This window comes from Mesoplodon bidens (genome assembly GCF_964165515.1).
Source record: "Mesoplodon bidens genome assembly, chromosome: 9".
NCBI classification, from domain to species: Eukaryota; Metazoa; Chordata; class Mammalia; order Artiodactyla; family Ziphiidae; genus Mesoplodon; species Mesoplodon bidens.
The window spans coordinates 84,567,405-84,588,089 of record NC_138166.1 but is presented as its reverse complement, the minus strand read 5'-3'; the positions used below and the strand labels follow the sequence as shown (position 1 = coordinate 84,588,089).

The following is a 20,685-nucleotide window of genomic DNA, read 5'->3' as shown; positions in this document are numbered from 1 at the left end:
GCCACAGCAATGAGAAGCCTATGCACTGCAACAAAGAGTAGCCCCCACTCACCGCAACTAGAGAAAGACCACGCGCAGCAATGAAGACACAACACACCCAAAAATAAATAAATAAAAATTTTTAAAAAGATTAAAAATAAATAAATAAATAAATAAATGTTCATAGAAAGTTCATTCATAATAGCCAAAACCTGGCAACAACCTTCCAATGAATCAGAATGGGTAAATGAACTGTGGTTCACCCATACCATGGCACACTACTCAGTTATCAATGAACTAACAATTGATGGGGGCAATAACTTGAATGGCTCTCAAGGGAATTATGCTGACTAAAGAAAGCCAATGTCAAAAGGTTACATGATTCCACTTATATAACATTATTGAAATCACAAAATTATAGAGATGGAGAAGATTAGTGGTTGCCAGGGGCTTGCCAGGGGGAGGTGGCTGTGCCTAAACAAGGGCACATGAGGGACCCTTGTAAATGGGTCTGTTCCATATCTTGTCTAGGTGGCCATGCAAATCTATACATGTGATAAAATTACACAGAACTCAATACAAACACATGCACAGACACACACACAAATTAATGCATGTAAAACTCATGAAATCTGAGTAAAGTAAGTTGATGGTATCAATGTCAATTTCCTGGTTGTGTTACTGTGCAGTAGTAACAAGATATCATCTGGGAAATTGAATGAAGGGTGTATGAATCTCTCTGTATTATTTCTTACAATTCCATTATAAATCTACAATACCTTAAAGTAAAATGTATGAAAAATTAAATAAATAAAAACCAAAATGCAGAGGAAAAAAACCTGACTATGTTGATATGGGGCAGATTGTATTCAAAATGACATATCTGAAACAATTATGAATATTTTAACAATTAGAACTATTGATAGAGAACATGACCTAAGAATTCTGGTTTAGGTGATATGGTGCTACTGCATTATACAATTCAGTATCTATAAAGAATTTCAAAAGAGAAGCAAATTAACACTGTATTCAGAATCACTGCACGGTTGTGCAGACTGCCTACTGCACGGGAGCTCCATGCCAAGTGGCTAAATGGGGACTAAAATCCAGCCTGCACTCTGCTGCCCAATGTACTCACAGAACTATGTCTACATGCACCATGGCACACTTTGGGCTGGCAGTGACCAACTTGCTAAGTGAATGACTTTCTTTCAAACATAAGAGAAATAACATTTATTGAGTATCTATTCCTAGCACTTATATACACTCATTTTTAAATTTCTGCCTTTACCTTTCAAAATAAGATCTGAACCCATATCTTAGTTCTGCTGTGCTGCTCGGGTATAGAGTATTCCTCAGGAGGCTTCGGTTCTATCTCAAATCCTTTTTGAAACAAAGTGGTGTATAAATTAATACAAACCAAAATATGAATTACAGTGCAATATTGTACTGTTATGGTTTAATTAGTCATGGCATTATATATATGTATGTTTATGTGTGTGAAAACAGCTGCATTCCTTAATAAAAATACTGTCCCAAGAACTCATTTAAATCCTCACCACAACTCTTAGATAAAATTATGATCCCCAATTTACAGATGAGAAAACTAAGACATAGAGAGATTAAGTAATTTGACCAAGGTCACTTAGCTAAGTAAGCAAGTAAAAACTCTGGGATTCAAACCCATGCAGTTTGGATCCAAATCACTCTTAACCACTCACAATAATGCTCATAGTCACAATTCAATTTGGCACCTGAAAAAGTATGTCTAACAGAGGCACTTGATAAATACTTATTAAATGAATGAATGAATGAATACTATGGCAGTAATTCCCAACCAAAGGTACACTCTCCCAACTCCCTAAAGAAGTTGCTCTCCTCTCCCAAGATTCTGGTATTATTCTCCATTATACAGTCATCCCTTGGTATCCACTGGGGATTGGTTCCAGGACCCCCGAGGATACCAAAATCCGAGGATGCCCAAGTCTCTTCTTCTATAACATAGCTAAGTGTTTCCACACAAGCTACTTGCACATTCTCCAGTATACTTTAAATCCTCTCTAGATTACTTATAATACAATGTAAATGCTATGTAAGTAGTTGTAAATACAATGTAAATGATCTGTAAATAGCTGCTGGAGTACAGCAAATTCAATTTTTGCTATTTGGAACTTTTATTTTCCCCAAATATTTTTGATCTGAGGTTGGCTGAATCCATGAATACGGAACCCGTGGATACAAAGAGCCAACGGTATCATTATACTGCCACTTAATTAAGAATAAAAACCAGGGACTTCCCTGGTGGCACAGTGGATGGGACCCCACGCTCCCAATGCACAGGCCCCGGGTTCGATCCCTGGTCAGGGAACTAGATCCCACATGCATGCCACAACTAAGAGTTTGCATGCTACAACTAAGGAGCCTATGTGCTACGACTAAGGAGCTGGCGAGCTGCAACTAAGGAGCTGACAAGCCTCAACTAAGGAGTCCATGTGCCGCAACTAAGGAGCCCGCGAGCCACAACTAAGACCCAGTGCAACCAAATAAATAAATAAATATTTAAAAAATAAAGGAATAAAAACCATAGTAAGTCATAGCCTATCATAGACTTCTTTCCTCCTATAAAAATGAAGTAATCACAGCACATTGAGAAACATCTTCAAACCTTAAGATATTCTTTGTCATTTTGATTTATATCGTTAGTTATTAAAGTATGACTTTACTGAAAAAAACAGCCTTGTAGGGTGGGTGAGTAGTTTTGTCTTTGGGGGAGGGAGAGAGCACAGGAGGAGTTGTATCAGGCTCAAACTGTTCCAAAAGGCAGATGTGATACTGAAACCACTGTTCATAAATGACTGAATTCTAAGTTATACTATCCTTCCTTAGAAATAGTAAAAACGAAAGAGGCCAAAAATTTTACAGATTAAAAATTAATCAAAAAGTATTATAATTCATAAACCTGTGTTAGATTAAAATATTAAATCGGGACTAACAAACAAAAATTCTAGGAATACTCCTGACTTAAAATAGCACCATCACATTCCTAATGTTTATGAATTGCTGCCAAGACTTTGAAATAAAGTTTTAAATAAAAACCCCACCCTTTGGGACAAGTTTAATCTTTTGATACGAAGAATTAACTATAAGCACACCACAAACTATATGTATACTAGATGGTCTCTAAAGCTCTAAAAATTCTACAATTTTCAGTGGAATCAGAAATGCTCTAAGAATCTTAGAACTTACCCAGTGCAATGGTTCCTGAGATGCTGACTAGATGGCTCGTTGTAAGCTTATTAAAAAATATAAAAACAAAAACAAAAAAAAGCAGATTACCAGGTCCATCCCAGTAGGTCTGATATATTAACTTTGGTAGGGAATCAGGTTCTACTGAGACTAATAAGACTTATTGGCTCTCTTCCCAGAAAAATGCACATATATGCTCACAATTTTACATACAATATAATCCTCTGAAGACTATTCACAGACTTGTGAATTGAGGGACTCCAAGTTAAAAAATTAAAAGAATTTAGACCCAGAATGTTATAATTGTTTTCAAAGGTAGTTAAATGGAAGAAGGAATAACCTTATTCCATATTCTACCAGAAGACACAACTGGGAGAAACTCAAAAAGTTGCAGCTGAATTTAAGGCAACAATTAGAGCCAACAAATAATCTGACAGCTCTCTCCACAAATAGGCAGCCCATTAATTTAAGAGGTCAAAATAAGTAGACCTCTTTAAAATAGAGGCTAAAAAAAAAAGATTAGAGCTATTGTGGAAAGGATTCCCACACTGGGTAGAAGATAAGGCAAGATGACTTCCAATGTCTTTTTCAATTTTAGTATTTTATGATTCTAAGGAATTTTAGACGAGGGGAAAAGGGAAAAATAAAAAGTCAATCTTAAAACTTTTTTTTTTACTCCTTATAGGTTGTTTTCCACATTTAAGATTAAAAGAAAAAGTCTGCATTTGTGCTCTATGTTACCTGTGTCAATGTGCCTGTCTTCTTTTTTGTTAATTGAAGTATAGTTGATTTACAATGTTGTGTTAATGTGTGCCTGTCATGAAATGTAAACCATAGCCAAAGGATCTGTTTTTCTTAATTCAATATTGCCTCCTTCCTTTTTATCTCAAGCAGAACTTCATTAACAAGCAAACAAAAAAAGCATATAGAATATATCCTACAACCCTAGAAAATAACCCAATCAGTTTCTTTACTAACAACTATGTATTTGAATCTTAATTATACTGAAATAAAAATTTATAGTAAAAATTCACTCAAAGAGCCAGACTACATTATTTGATCTTTTCTTGCTTCTGGATTTCTTGTACTCTATAACTTGAGTTTCCAGAGAATAACCGCTCTCCCCAAAAACATCCCTGAGAGACAGAGAAAAAAAAAAAAAAGACTATATACTGGGTGAGTATAGATGTAGGAGATTAAATATGAAAAACAGATTTTTAAATCAATACATTTTGGCAAAGACTACTGATCTAAAATTTTGCAACCTCCCTCCTTTAAGGAGCACCAAAGATGGGTAGTTCTTTAGAGGTACAGAGTCCACCCTATTTCTGCAAGTGAAACTGAGAAACTAAAGAGAAGGAAATCCACAAATTCTAATAGTTAAAAGACTGTATCCAGAAATGTCATTTATTACTTTTACTATTCATTCTGTTCCTTGATTAAGACTAGAAAACTGATCAGTTTTGAAAGTGAAGACACAACTGTTCTATATGAACTCACTTTCCCTTCTCTCAGGTAGCCATTTTCTGTTGGCAACTGCTTTGTCTTCCAGAAAAAATACCTAGACTTGACCAAAGGCAATGAGAACTTGTGTTGGACTAAATCTGGCAAAAAGCAACAAAACATTCACTAAATAACAAATTTTTATTTTTATTTTTTTATTTTTTTGCAGTATGCAGGCCTCTCACTGTTGTGGCCTCTCCCGTTGCGGAGCACAGACTCCGGACGCGCAGGCTCAGCGGCCATGGCTCACGGGTCCAGCCGCTCCGCGGCGTGTGGGATCTTCCCGGACCGGGTCACGAACCCGTGTCCCCTGCATCGGCAGGCAGACTCTCAACCACTGCGCCACCAGGGAAACCCCCGGAAATAACAGCTATTCTTTACTCAGAACAAAAATTTCAAAAGATAACATTTCACAAGAACATTTGCATTGAAGCATTTTTTCTATAAGTGCACAGATCAGTTTTGGACTTAAAATCATAATTGAACAGAAAAGATTTTGAATGTAGCTTTAAGAAGTTATTTGTCTCCCTGAATGGTTTTCTCAGTGTTTTCTTTTGTATATGCACGTTATTAAAGCTAAACACATTACCTCTTTCTAAGGTACACAGTTCACATGATAAAATTCATATTCCTGCATCAAGTTTGTGTGTTTGTGTGTGTTTTTTTTAAGGAATTTATTTTATGTGACACCAAGATGTTTGCAGTTGGCTTTGGTTTGATCAATTACACATCTGATTCAAATTAACCGAGTTGACAGTTTGCTGATGAAACCATATGGCAAGAACCACTGTGGGTAAAAAGGGAAACAACTTTTTCAAAAAGCACCATTCAACTCCAATGACTATCTACCTCATTTTTTTTTGGCTTAATTACTTCTAATTTCACTATCTCGTCTTATAGACAAACTCAATGATCACACTTTAGATAAAGCTTGAAGCAAATTCACTGACAGTATAGCATATATAAAAAGGAAGAGTATTAGATCGAGCTGAATTCTAAATGCAACAGGAAGCCACTAAGGATTCTGATCTTGGAAGCAATAATCATAGTTATGCTTTGGGAAGATTAATCTTGTTTCAGTATACAGAATGAAATAGGAAGACTGAGAATGACAAAAACATTACAGGTTTCCCCTGTTATCCTAAAGTAGAGTGTTCCTAATGAAACCTTTCCTAAGTCGAAATGGTGTAATGCACAGAAGCAAGTACCTTAATTACCTTTGTGCTAACCGATGCACAAAATAAACCCTGAAAAAGCACAGATGCTCGCAGACACAGTGCAAAGCTATACAGCTCGATGCTGAGATGATGAGTACAGTTCCCAGGGTAGGAGCTTGGCGAGGCCACTCATGCTGCTTGGGGTGCGCCCTGCCTCTATAACAGCTAGCTGCAAAACAAACGCTGAACCAATTTTTGCTTTTCACCTTCTTTTATAAAGGTGAAAATCCTCTTCAGATTTCTTTCAGTTAGTGAAAACAGATATTTTCTTAAAAATGAAGTGGTGTGGGCTTCCCTGGTGGCGCAGTGGTTGAGAGTCTGCCTGCCAATGCAGGGGACGCGGGTTCGTGCCCCGGTCCGGGAGGATCCCACATGCCACGGAGCGGCTGGGCCCATGAGCCATGGCCGCTGAGCCTGCACGTCCGGAGCCTTGCTCCACAACGGGAGAGGCCACAACAGTGAGAGGCCCACGTACTGCAAAAAAAAAAAAAAAAAAAAAAAATGAAGTAGCGTAAAGCAAACTTTGTAAAAGCAGGGGATGCCTGTATTAATATAGTCCAATTTGAGGCAGTGAAGGCCTGAATTACAGCAGAACTGGGAAGGACAGGCAACAGAGACGAGGACGGCACAGTGGTTAAAAGCATGGACTTTGGAACCACCCTGCTGTATCCAAATCCTGTATCCAAATCCTGGCTCTGTCCCTTGCTAGCTATATGGCCTTGGACAACGTCTTATCCTCTGGGCCTCAGCTCCTTTCTCTTTGAAAAGGGGATGATAACATTACCTACTCCTCATTAGGTTATGAATAAATGTTTATAAAAGTGCTTAGCTAAGAATATTATTTGGGGATAAAACACAAGAACTTAAAGACTAGCTGGATGGGAAAGCTGAGTAAGATAAAGAGATAAACTATAAGTTTGAGTTTTTAATTTCTGTAACTTGAAGAAAACTTTAAAAACACAGATACTAAAGGGTAAGTTGGCAATATTTCTCACTATGCATTGCACAATGTTTTTAAAGAGTAAAAGACCAGAGACAATTTAAATATCTATCAATTGTGTGGCTGGCACCTAGCTGTACACCTGAAACTAACGCATCATTGTAAATCAACTATACACACCAATAAAAATTTTTTTTAATTTGTGTGGCTGGTAAATTAGTGTACATCCATACAATGCAATACTTTCAGCCATGAAGAAGAATCAGATCAGTCTAAATGCGCTAATATAGAACAGTCCCCAGAATATATTTTCAGTAAAAAGAAAAAAAAGAAGAAAAAAGGGCAGGTGCAGAAAGAATACTTTATGTTCTACTCTAATTCGTTTAAAAACAAAGTTAACATACACCTATATGCATGTATATGCGAATTCTAATTCTGGAAAGATACACCAGAAACTAACAGATGATACCTCTGGGGAGAGACTAGAGAATCAAGGATCTAGGGAGAAAAGAGATTTTGTCTCCTTTGTATACTATTTGATTTTATCATGTTTATGCAGTGTTTTTTAGTTTAAAAAAAATTAGTGAAAAAAAAAATGACAGGCAGGGAAGTTTGAGTTCAATAGTAAGAAATCATATTTACATATTTAAGTGAACATAACTTTTATGTGTTCTACAGGTTTGCCCAGTATAGATTCTGGTAACAGCCTAATGATCTGGGGGTTCAAAAACACTAAAGACTTTTTTTAAAAAAGATGGTCTTAAAAATGGCTCAGGGAGAATAAACAAAATGAACCTTAAAAAGTATACAGGCTATTAAAAACTAGGCTGCATTTCAAAAGTCTAAATTTATATGTCAGTTTGTGATTTGAAATTCTGAATATGGTTTCCCATGTTACATATAGTTAGTAAGTCTCTAGGCCACCCTAGGCCACCCACTCTAGGCCACAAAAGCCTACTATACCCACAATGATAACTACAGTACTGCAGTAATAGCAGTACAGAGTCCACCATTTTAAAACCTTATTTTACTCAAGTTCTCAGGCACATCTGACAAGGTGAGCTCTCCCTCCTTGAAAGAATTTCTTCTCTTGGCCTTTGTGAAACCAAGCAGCCCTGCTTTTCCTCCTATTTTACTGAACTTCCTCACTTGCTTCTCCTTTCCTTCTCACCTTCAAGAGTTATAGTCTTCTTCTGCTATTTCTATTTAATCTTTCTTGGTGATCTCACCTAATTCAGTGACTTTAAATACCATCTGTATGCTAAGAATTTCAAACTTTATATCCTGAGCCTCCACCTCTCCCTTGAGTTTGATTTATATATGAAGACTGCCTCCCTATATCCTGTACTTGGAGGTCAAACAGGCATCTCAGGCTTAACACAGCCAAAACAGAACTCTCGATTGACCCCTCACAATCCTGCTTCTCTCAGTCTGCTCCATCACATTTAATGACACCATCATCCATCAAGTTGCTCAAGACAAAAACTTTGGAGTCATCCTGATTCCTCTCTTTCCTTCATATTTCACAGTAAATCCTGTTAATGCTATGTATTTCAAAATACATCTCATACTCAATGACTTCTCACCACCTATACCACTGTACCCTACTCCAAACCACCATCATCTTTTTAGGAGACTACTGCAATACTTTTCTAAATGGCCTTGATGCTTCATTTTTACCAATTCCCACAATCCATTCTCCACCCGGCAATCAGAGAGAGCTTTAAAAAATGTAAATCACATCACATACTCCCCTGCTTAAAACTGTCCCGTAGCTCCCCTTCTTAGAATAAAGAAAGGTCACAAATTCAGTTTTAGACGTGATAAACTTGAGGGGTAAAAGCCATATAAGTGGAGACATGGAGAAAGCAAGTATTTGGCCCTCAAGAGAGATCTGGGCAGAAGTTACAAAGTGGCCTTATTAGCATATGAATGAAAAATGAAAACCAGGGGCTTCCCTGGTGGCGCAGTGGTTGAGAGTCCGCCTGCCGATGCAGGGGACACGGGTTCGTGCCCTGGTCCGGGAAGATCCCACATGCCGCAGAGCGGCTGGACCCGTGAGCCATGGCCGCTGAGCCTGCGCGCCTGGAGCCTGTGCTCCGCAACGGGAGAGGCCACAACAGTGAGAGGCCCGCGTACCGCAAAAAAAAAAAAAAGAAAACCATGGATTTGGAAGAGAATACCTAAAATAAGTTTAAAAAAGAAGGGCAGAGGCAAGGGACCAAGACTTAAGAACTCCAATAACTTAAAAGTCTGGTAAAAGAAGAAGGATCAACAAAGAAGACTAAGTATGAGAGGCCAGACACAAAAAAAGAAAACCAGACCTGATGCCAAGGAAGCCAAGGAAAAAGGACGTTTCAAAATGAAGAGAGATCAGGTAAGATGGAGACTGAAAATCAACCACTTGATTTGACAACACGTAAGTCATTTGTGACTTTAGCAAGAGCTACTTCAAAGACAATGGGGAGATATGGCAATGAAGACAGCAACTCTAGTCAATGCTTTCACGAACTTGGTTATGAAAGAAAAGGGAGAGACCAGAGATATAAAGCTTGAGAAAGCTCAAATGCTATAGGGATGATTTGATGGAGCGAATGAAGTTGAAGACACAGATAAGTGACAAAAATGTAAATTTTCTGAAAAGGCAGGAAGGGATGGAATCAAGGCACAGATGGAAGGATGCAACAACTATTTCTGATAATACTAAACATAAAATTGTACTTGGAAAAAAAGTATTTGGAAAAACCACACAAAAATTGTATGTGCTAAATTCCTAGGTTAAAAAAGTGTATTTAGACTTACGTAATGTAAAATAATCTAAGCTCAACTCTTTTGCATGAATAACTATAGACATTGACAATTACTAACTCATTCAATAAACATTTAGTAAAAGTCTGCTATAAGCGGGGCAGTGTTCTAGTCTCTGTAGAAGGTGACAGAGAATAAGACATTATTTTTGTCTTTAAGAAGCCCATTGTTAGTAAGCAGATAAGTGTGAAAACAAATACTTGCAATTCAGTATAATTACTGTGATCCTTTGTATATAGAAAGGAAGGTGGTGACACAAAGAAGAGGCACAATAGCATGGACTGTGAAGTCTAACAGACTGGGTCTGAATCCTAACTCTGACATTTATTAGCTGTATAAACTTTGTGCAAGTTCTGTAGCTTCTCTCTAAGCCTCAGTTCCTCATCACAGAAGGGGATGAGCAAGTTAATTACCTCACAAAGTTATAAGAATTAAATAAATTAATACTTGCAAAACACCTTGAACAGAGGCAGACACACAGTAACTACTCAGTACAAGTAACTTATCTGTATTAAAAGAGAGAATAGAAAAAAAGCTGTATAAAGTATACTTGGGTGGGTCTTAGAAGACAGTAGAAGAATGGCAATCTAGGAAGAAAAACTGTTATGTGCAGAATCATGACACAGTGTGGTACTGCAGGAAACTGCAACTTAAAAAAAAAATCTCTCCCAACCTAACTTCTTCCAAGAATTTAAGGCAACTAACGGCAAATAGATCTATAGCTGAAATATAAAATGAAGGACATAAATGGCAAGGCTGGAGAGGTAGAAAAGGACAGACAGAAAAGTTCGAGTAAAGAGGAAAAATTGACACGACTTTATGACCAATTGGATAAGGGGTGAACAAAAGAAAGGAATCTAATGTGATTCTCAGATTTCTGGCTTGATTCACTAAATTGATGAGGTAGCCATTAAATTAGAATAAGGAGCATAAAGGGAAGAACAGGTTTGACAGGAGAGATAATGAAATTGTTTTCAGACACGCTGAATTTAAGGCACTCATCAGTCACTTGGGTCGCAATGGCAAACAGGCTAGGAAAAGAGGTCTGGATTGGAGACAGATTTGGATGTTGTCAGGATAGTAATGATATCACCAAGGGGAAAACATAAGAATAAGGAGGGAAACAAACAAACTAACATATACTCTTGGATGTCAATACTAAGGGGCAGATAAAGAAAAACTAATGAGAAATTCAAGCAATAAAAAGGATAACTAAGAGCTCTTTAGGAATACAGACGGTGTCTAGTTATGTATTCCCAGGCTTTAGTAAAGGAGGTAGTCAAAATAAAAATCTAGAGAAACTGGGTAGGATGAAGACTAAGAGATACTAATGGATTTGTCAATTAGGAAGTTATTACCTTACCAAGAGCACTTGAGTAGAATGATGCAGGTAGAAGTGAGAGACTGCAAAAGACTGAAGAGGAAAAAAAGAAATTAAACAAGAGTCTATTCTTTCTGAAAGCTTGGCTGTGAAGGAAAGAAGTAAAATACCACATCAGCTAGAAAAAAGCCTAAAAGGTTATTAATATGATAAATTGCAAAGAAACAGATTCTACTTGATAAAATAACAGAAAACATAAATAAGTGTTTGAGTAAAACATTTAAATATAGAGCAGCTTTAGGAGAATCCCAAGTTGCTACTAGTAATATGTACTTATTTATATTGTATTAAATAAAACATAATTCACTGATAAAGAACTAAAAGGAAAGCAAAATATCAAAATGTTGTCTCTATGTGGATTTACTATAGATGATTTTCCCCTTGTTTCAAGTTTTCAATATTTTCCAAATTTTAATAATGAGCTTGTATTCCTTTTTTTAAATCAAAGTATAGTTGATATACAATATTATATATTTTACAGATGTACAATATAGTGATTCACAATTTTTAAAGATTATAATCTATTTATAATTATTATAAAATATTTGCTATATTCCCCATGTTGTACTATATATCCTTGTAGCTTATTTTCTACCTAATAGTTTCTTAATCTCCTACCCCTATATGGCCCCTCCCCACTTCCTTCTCCCCACTGGTACCCACTAGTTTGTTCTCTGTATCTGTGTCTGCTTCTTTTTTTGCTTTATTCACTAGTTTGAGGTGTTTTTTTAGATTCCACATATAAGTGATATCATACAGTATTTGCCTTTCTCTGTCTGACTTATTTGACCTAGCACAGTGCCCTCCAAGTCCATCCATGTTGCTGCAAATGGCCAAATTTCATTCTTTTTTATGGCTGAGTAGTAATCCATTGTATATATAAGCCACAACTTCTTTATCCATTCATCTGTTGATGGACACTTGGGTTGTTTCCTTATCTTGGGTATTGTAAATAGTGCTGCTATGAGAGCTGTATTCCTTTTATACTGGTGGTGGTAGGAGGTGGAAGACAATAAGCTTTACCAAAATTAATGATACTTCAGGGGCAGAAAAGACTTAAGTGATTCTAACTTGAGGAAGATAGATAATAGAGAAATATGAAATATTAGCAGGCAGAGAGCAGAAAAGAAATGGAAGGAAAAAAATAAAACCAATGCAGAAATGAAATCTTCATTGTAAGTAGCACAAAGGAGTACAAACACTGTTGAAAACACAGTAAAGGACCTGGACAACAGGACTGAGAAAGGCAAACAAGATATAACTAAATGGGAAGGAAGTCCAAAAAAGAGGGGATATATGTATAAGTATAGCCAATTCTCTTTGCTGTACAGTAGAAACTAACACAACATTGTAAAACAACTATACTCCAATAAAATTTTTTTTAAATACTGTTTTCACCCCCCCCAAAAAAAGATATAAACAAACTCTGAAAACCATAAAACATTGTTGAAAGAATTAAAGAAGATCCAAATAAATGGGAAAACATCCCATGTTCAGGGATTAGAGGACTTAACATTATTAAGATGGTGGTATCTCCAAACTGATGTACAGATTCAACACAATCCCTATGAGAACCCCAGCTGAGTTCTTCATACAAATTGACAAGCTGATTCTCAAATTTATATGGAATTGCAAGGGACCCAAAATAGCCAAAACAAACCTGAAAAAGAATAAAGTAGGAGAGGGACTTCCCTGGTGGCGCAGTGGATAAGACTCTGTGCTCTCAATGGAGGGGGCTGGGGTTCAATCCCTGGTCAGGGAACTAGATCCCACATGCATGCTGCAACTAAGAATTCACATGCCACAACTAAGGAGCCCTGAAGCCACAACTAAGGAGCCCCGAAGCCACAACTAAGGAGCCAGCGAGCCGCAACTAAGACCCGGTGCAACCAAATAAAAAATAAATAAATATTAAAAAAACAAAAAGAATAAAGTAGGAGAGCTCACACTTTCTGGTTTCAAAACTTGTTCCAAAGCAACAGTAACAGAAGCAGTGTGGTACTGGCACATGGACAGATATTATAGATTAATGGAATCAAGAATCCAGAAATAAACTTATACATGTTTAAAGTCAACTGATTTTCAACAAGAATGCCAAGACCATTCAATGGGGGAAAGAACAGTCTTTTCAACAATGGTGCTGGCACAACAGGACAGTCAGTTAAGATAACCTTTACCACAAACCAAACATAAAAACTAACTCAAAATGAATCAAAACATAAATGTTAGAGCAAAACTATAAAACTCTTAGAAAAAAACAAAGGGGTAAGTTCTTCATGACCCTGGATTTGGCAAAGGATTCTTAGATATGACACCAAAAGCAAGAGCAACAAAAAAAAAAGAGATAAATTGGACTTCATCAAAATTTAAAACTTTTATGCTTCAAAGAACACAATTAAGAAAGTGAAAAGACAAACACAGAACAGGAAAAATATTTGCAAATCATATATCTGATAAGGAACTCGTGCCTAAAATATACAAAGAGCTCTTACAATTCAATAATAAAGACAAATAATCCAATTAAAAATTGAGCAAAGGATCGAATAGACATTTCTCCAAAGAAGACATACAATTAGTCAACAAGCACGTGAAAAGATACTCAATGTCAATCATACTTCAAAAAAGAAAAAAAAACAGAACGAAAGGAAGAAAGCAGGAAAGGAAAGAAAAGAAAAAGAAAAAGTGCTTGACATCATTAGACATCAGGGAAATGCAAATCAAAAACTACAATGGGGGCTTCCCTGGTGGCGCAGTGGTTGAGAGTACGCCTGCCGATGCAGGGGACACGGGTTCGTGCCCCGGTCCAGGAGGATCCCACATGCCGCGGAGCAGCTGGGCCCGTGAGCCATGGCCGCTGAGCCTGCGCATCCGGAGCCTGTGCTCCGCAATGGGAGAGGCCACAACAGTGAGAGGCCCGCGTACCGCAAAAAAAAAAAAACTACAATGGGATGCCACTTCATTCCCACTAGGATAACTAAAATCAAGAAGTCAGATAACGACAAGTGTTGACAAGGATGTGAAGAAACTGGAACCTCTTATACCACTGGTAGGAATGTAAAATTTCAGTGACTTTGGAAAACAGTTTGACAGTCCCTGAAATGATTAAACATAGAGCACAGAGTTACTAAAGGACCCAACAATTCTATACCTAGGTATATACCTAAGAGAAACGAAAACGTATCTCCACACACAGATCTGTACACAAATGTTTACAGCAGCATTATTCATAATAGACAAAAAGTGAAAACAATCTATATTTCCATCAACGAATAAACAAAATGTGGTATATATATCCATACAATGGAATATTATTTAACCAGAAAAAGGAATGAAGTACTGATACCTGCATCAAATGAATAAACTTTGAAAATAGTATGGAAAGTGAAAGAAGGCAGTCACAAAAGACTCTATGATTCCATTTATATGAAAAAGTCCCTAATAAGGAAATCTATAGAGACAGTAGATTATGGTTGCTTAGAGCTGTGATAGTGGGTAGGGGAGGATGGGAACAGGAGGATAAGGGAGTGACAGCATAAAGGACATGGGGCTTCTTCTTGAAGTGATGAAAATGTCCTAAAATAACTGTGGTAATAATTCCACAAATCTGAATATACTAAAACCCACTGAATTGAACACTTTAAATGGTGAATTGTATAGTATGTGAAGTGTATCTCAATAAAGCTACTAAAACCACAGGAATGGAAATGTTAAAGTTTAAAAGGATTAACCACTATTGTGCTAAAGAAAATAAATAAATAATTGAACTGCAAAATATTTAGAAAATAACTACAAGAAGCCTACAACCTACAAGACACAACTCAAGTAGTATTCAGAAGAAAACTCATAATTTAAACACTTAGAAAGAATGAAAAGAACATTAAGCATCTAACATAAGAAGATAGAAAAACAACCACGAAATAAACCGAAGGAAACCTAAAGGAAGGATTTAAAACATGAAAGAAAAAATAAATAAATAAGAGAGAAAAATAATAGAACTAATTTTTTTAAAAATCCAAGAGTGGGCTTCCCTGGTGGCTCAGTGGTTAAGAATCCGCCTGCCAATGCAGGAAACACGGGTTCAAGCCCTGGTCTGGGAAGATCCCACATGCCATGGAGCAACTAAGCCCGTGCACCACAACTACTGAGCCTGCGCTCTAGAGCCTGCAAGCCACAACTACTGAGCCCGCAAGCCACAGCTACTGAAGCCTGTGAGCCTAAAGCCCGTGCTCCACAACAAGAGAAGCCCCTGTAATGAGAAGTCCGAGCACCACAACCAAGAGTAGCCCCCGCTCACCGCAACTAGAAAAAGCCCGTGCACAGCAACGAAGACCCAACATAGCCAAAAGTAAATAAATAAATAAATTTATTTATTTTTTTAAAAATCCAAGAGCTGTTTCTAAAAAAAACAAACCAAAAAAAGGGCAAGGCCTCACATGTACAAAATAAGAAGCGATAATGAGTAAAGTGATAATGTAGTCACAGACACAGGAAATTTTTTTTTTTTTTTTTTTTTTTGTGGTATGCGGGCCTCTCACTGTTGTGGCCTCTCCCGTGGCGGAGCACAGGCTCCGGACGCGCAGGCTCAGCGGCCATGGCTCACGGGCCTAGCCGCTCCGCGGCATGTGGGATCTTCCCAGACCAGGGCACAAACCCGTGTCCCCTGCATTGGCAGGCGGACTCTCAACCACTGCGCCACCAGGGAATCCCATAACTTAAATTTTGTATGAATAACTTAACTTAAAAATAAATTATAAAATTACCAGGAAAAACACAAGAATTTTAATTTTAATTAGAAATATTGAAATAGGAAAGGCCTTTCTTATGACAACCCCTAAAATCCAAAAAAAGATTAATAATTACAACTACAAAAAAACTTTAATTTCTGCTGAAAAAATATACCATAAACAAGGTTAAAAGCTAAATGAAACTGTGACAAATATATGCAACACATAACCAAGGCAACTAATTTCCATAAAACAGAGCTCCTATAAACAATATTAAACATCCCAGTAGAAAAATGAACAAAAAATATAACCAGATGAATAAGAATGGTAAACAGATGTTATAAATAAAGGAAACAAATATGGCCGTATGGTTCTTATACTTATTGAAAAGATGAAGAAAAACATACCTTTTAAATTGGCAATGTAAAAAAAGTTTAATAACCCACTCCGTTACCAAAGGTATGGAAAGCCAGAACTCCAGCACCAATAGTGGAACACAAACTGGTACAACGTCTATGAAGGGCAATTTGACAATATCTATCAAAATTTAAATAGCACATATCCTTTGACCCAGCAATTGTACGTCTAGCAATTTACTCTAAAGGGATATTAACTGTATCATCCTTTGGATTAGCAAGACTGTAAACGTTTTAAATGCCCATCCAAACAAAGAAATGCTACCATTTTTCTCCCCTCCTACATTCACACACACACACACACACACACACACACACACACACACACACACCTTTCTGAAAGATACACAAGAAATTAGTTGCTTCTAGGGAAGGAAGCCAATTAGCTTGGGTCAAAGGAACAAGGAAAATCTGCCTTTTACCATTTGTACCATTTGTATGACAAATCATGAACATATATCACATTGAAAATTTTTAAGTTAAGATTTTCAGTATTATTTTTCCCAGCTTTACCAATTGTTACATTTTTCCTCCTCTTTGTCAGTTTTCCAGTTCCTACATTAGCAACAATGTTTAACTGTTTCCCCAAGAAACACATGGCATTTACTCAAATTCACACAGTTAAATCACAATAGTAATGTGGGTTCATTGTCCCCATGATCTCCTTGCCCCTGAGCGCTACGCCTGCATACTTATTCTACAGAGAGCACTGTCCCTGTTCTTTACCACGTATACAGAGATTATGAGTTAGGAGAAATCCAGGACTAAGAAGCTATGAATTTCTTGGCCTATGGGGCAAATACATAATCACTATTGTATTTTAGGAGACAGAAAAAAGGTAAGAAGCTGCTCAAACAAGGTTTCATGAAACATTATTTGTGCTGTCACCGTGGATGCAGAGTCTAGTCCACTATTTTTATGTTTAAGAAGTTGATTGTATCCATTTGTCCAGAGTCAATGGGGCTACAGGGCATTGAACCACACTAACCAATCACATTCACAAGAACTTAATTGCTTACACATAATGCCAATGTATTAATTTAGAATTTAAGAACATATATGTGTGTGTAAGTATACATGTATATAAACATATATATTTGATGTATATGTGTGTATATATATATAAAAAGTAGCAAGTCATGCATATAAAGGAATCACACACAAATGGTAATATATGCCCAAGGAGAACCACATGATAGCATGAGTGTGTATAGGGAGAAAAGAACAAACAGAAGGTCAGAGAAGACTTCCCTGAAAACCACAGTGTGATCAAGCTGAGATCCAATGGAAAATAAGTTTAAAAAAAGAATAGAAGGAGGAGTAAGAGGGTTGCTGGATGATGGAATAGTAAGTACAGTGGCACTGTGGCAGAAGGGAGCATGATCTAAGGAGGTAGAAAAAGATCAAAGAGCAAGACAACATGATGTAGGGTTATCTGGAGAGCTAGAGAGGGGCCAGACCATGTGGTGGCTTGTAGGCCATGTTAAGGATTTTTGCCTCATCTTAAGAGTGGTGAAAAGCTAGTAAAGGGCTGTAAGCTGAGATGAGAACAGACTTGTGCTTGCAAAAGATTAGTGTGCTGTACAAACTGGAGGGCCAGAGTAGAAGCAGGAAGACTGCTTAGCAAGCTGGTGCAGGAGACCTAAATCAGAGATGATGGCAGCATGGGCTGGCACAAATAAAATAAACAGGACTTGGTGATTGATTATACCTGAAATGCAAGGAAGAGGAAACCCTTAAGGAGGATGCCCAAGTTTCAGGTTTGTATAACTGCAGGAATAAAGAGCTATCACTGAAAGAGAGAACACTCCAAGACCAGGTTGTTTTGATTTTGTTGTTTTGTTTCTTTGGGGGCTAGAGAGAGGGTAGATGTGCAAAAAAGTAAGAAAGGGTTCTGAGTGCCCAGTATCTGAAAATCTTGCTAGAGAAGGATGAAAAATGGAAAATGGGATTAGAATTCAAAGGTGGGAGAAAGTTAGCTCAAAAACTTATTATTTTTTAACCTCCATGGTCAGCCATAAAACAGGCCTAGAGATTTCTACCCCTCCCCATCACCTAAAATCTTTTTAAACATATCAAAATAAAAATCTTTCAATCAAGGGGAGAGGTAAGGCTTAAAATGCAATACTTGTAAAAATAAAGAATTGGTGTAAAAGAATTTCAAAGTATATACTGAAATATCAGATGTTCTTAATTCTGAGAGTGAAGAGAAGACAGAGGCTTCCTACTTGGGGAAGCAAGAATTAAGTGCCAGTCAAGGAGAAAAGAAAGCAGAAAAGAAGAGCTGATGGCCCCACTGCATGAATTTTCACAGTTTAAACACATTTATCTTCACCTCTGAACAAACGGGTGTTCTTGGCCTTGTGTGCCAAGAGAATGCAGAAATAGCTCCACACCGAACCCCCTTTTCAGAAATTATGGCCTCCACTGCCATCAGGTGGTGGCAGTGAGGAAGTGCACCAACCAGTTTCTTCGAGCCTGGGAATGCCTATATGAAGCCTATGGTATAATTAATCTAAGATCAAAGACCTAAGATTGCAGTAGTAGAGGACAAACTGGTTATAGTCTTTTGTAACAGATTTATCTTCTAACCTGTCAATACACAAAAATGAAAGTTTTTGCTATTAATTTGGGGTAAGAAAAAAGATTTCTCCTTTTTTTCTTTTTCATGTTAAAGACTGTATGTTTAGCAATTTTAAGAATACCCAGTCTGATACTATCATTTCAAACCCAACTTTTGGTGTATTATATATTTGACTAAAACTGCTTCACTGTTAATTTTAATGGCGCATATAAATGAATTCATGTGCATTTCTAGCATACATCAATAACCTTATCACAAACACAAGCAATTGTCTCATTGAATGTGCAAAATTCCCTTTATCTTCAAATTAATCAAATAATAATTTTTGACTACTTAGAAGTACAAGGCATGGTAGTAAACACAATTCAAAAACCCTCATATTCTCAAAACTCATCAGCTAAACAAATATATCACTGATAAAATCAACTTCAATCTTATTCACAAAAAACATGGTGAAAGATTAAAACACATTCTTGATAGTTCTCGTCATGGTAAAAATAAGCTTGCCCAATATAATATCTGACATTCTGGGCAGTACACCTTCATTCTACTATACTGAATATTCACTTACAAATGCAATTCTTTAAATTTGCTGCACACACACACATCGATTTGATTTGTCTGTCTTTCAAGGCATTTGAACACAAGGACACAAGGATAGGAAACTGTAGGCAAAAACGTGAAATAATCACACTGGGTACATTTTTCCAGTTCTAATCAGCTGTTTTCATATGGTAGACACTGCATAATTTTGTCACTGAGTATATTCCTGATCTTCATTTTCTCCCGTTAAAATCCATACACACTATCTATTCTGTCTCTGTACCTTCCAAAATATTAATAATTCAACTAGTTTTCCCTAATTCTCTTGGTTCTGTTTCCCACCCACCTCCCACCCACCCCACTTCTCCTCCTTTCTTGTTTCAGAATGCCTAACTCTTACACACTCGAGGTGGGTTTTTTTTTTTTTACAAAAATCACTCTTTGGGATGCTCTTCCCTTTTCTCTCAAAAATAATTTCCCACAGCTAGGCGCCAATGTCTTTCTTTTACAAGATCAAACTGCGGAAGAGGACGAGACTGGGAACCGAGTAAGCGAAACATTTGAGAATGTCAATGAGACAGCGGTCTCTCCTTTGAAAAGAAAACACAACTCTCAGCACAGAGCTTTCAACAGAGCAAAAATACTTTCATTTTCCGCTGTGCTCCTGTTCCCTCCCCGACCTCAAAGACACCTTTCCTTTTCTCTAAGCCCCAGTCGCTTTGCTATGCGTGGGGCCTGCCTTTCCTCCTCCCAAGGAAAAGAAAGACAGAGAGAAAAGAAAAGGTAGCAGTCACCTTCCCGCCGCGCCCGCGAGCTGTCAGGATCGTGCCCTACGACTCACCTGGCAGGTGCGGCCGCCCGGAGAGTTGCACGAAGCGGTTGAGCTGGCCGGTCCCCCGACCCCCGCTGCCCCCACTGCCCCCGCCGGCCCCGCTACCTCCGCCGCCGCCGCCGCCACCGCCTGCGGCGCCTCCTGCCCTCCGGCGGTTCCTGTCCCAGCCCTGGGCGGCCGACATGACCCGCTAATGACCGCTGCAACCCGATCGCGGCAGCCCGTGGCCCGGCGGCACTAGCCGAGCCTCCTTCCTGGGCTCCTCAAGAGACCCGGGAGACAGGGGAAGGGGGAGCGCCCTGTCTCACCAGCGGCCAATGACTGATGGACTTGGTGACAGAGAACCAATGGCCAGTTGTCTTCTTGGTAGGTGGAGGGAGGCGGGGAGAGACGTGGTAACCATAGCTATGGCTAAAAAAAAAAGTGGGGGGAGAGAAAGGCAGAAGCAGCCACTCATCACTCGCATCCACCGCGCTAAGCAAGCCCGCGTCGCGGTGACTCCTGCGGGATCA

The 20,685-nt window shown here is 38.0% G+C and overlaps 1 protein-coding gene across 4 annotated transcripts in view; it reads right to left on the bottom strand.

Annotated features, from left to right (window-relative positions):
- Positions 1–20,451, bottom strand: part of KLHDC10 (kelch domain containing 10) — a 57,307-nt gene extending 36,856 nt beyond the window's left edge. For 2 of the 4 annotated variants that reach the window (XM_081243787.1, XM_081243788.1), the window contains exon 1: positions 20,183–20,451. In XM_081243787.1, coding sequence (XP_081099913.1) covers positions 20,183–20,357 — 175 coding nt within the window. In that variant the 5' untranslated portion in view covers positions 20,358–20,451. The remainder of the gene's footprint in view (positions 1–20,182) is intronic. The other 2 variants (XM_081243789.1, XM_081243791.1) reach the window with 1 other exon arrangement.
- Positions 20,452–20,685: the final 234 nt, after the last annotated feature.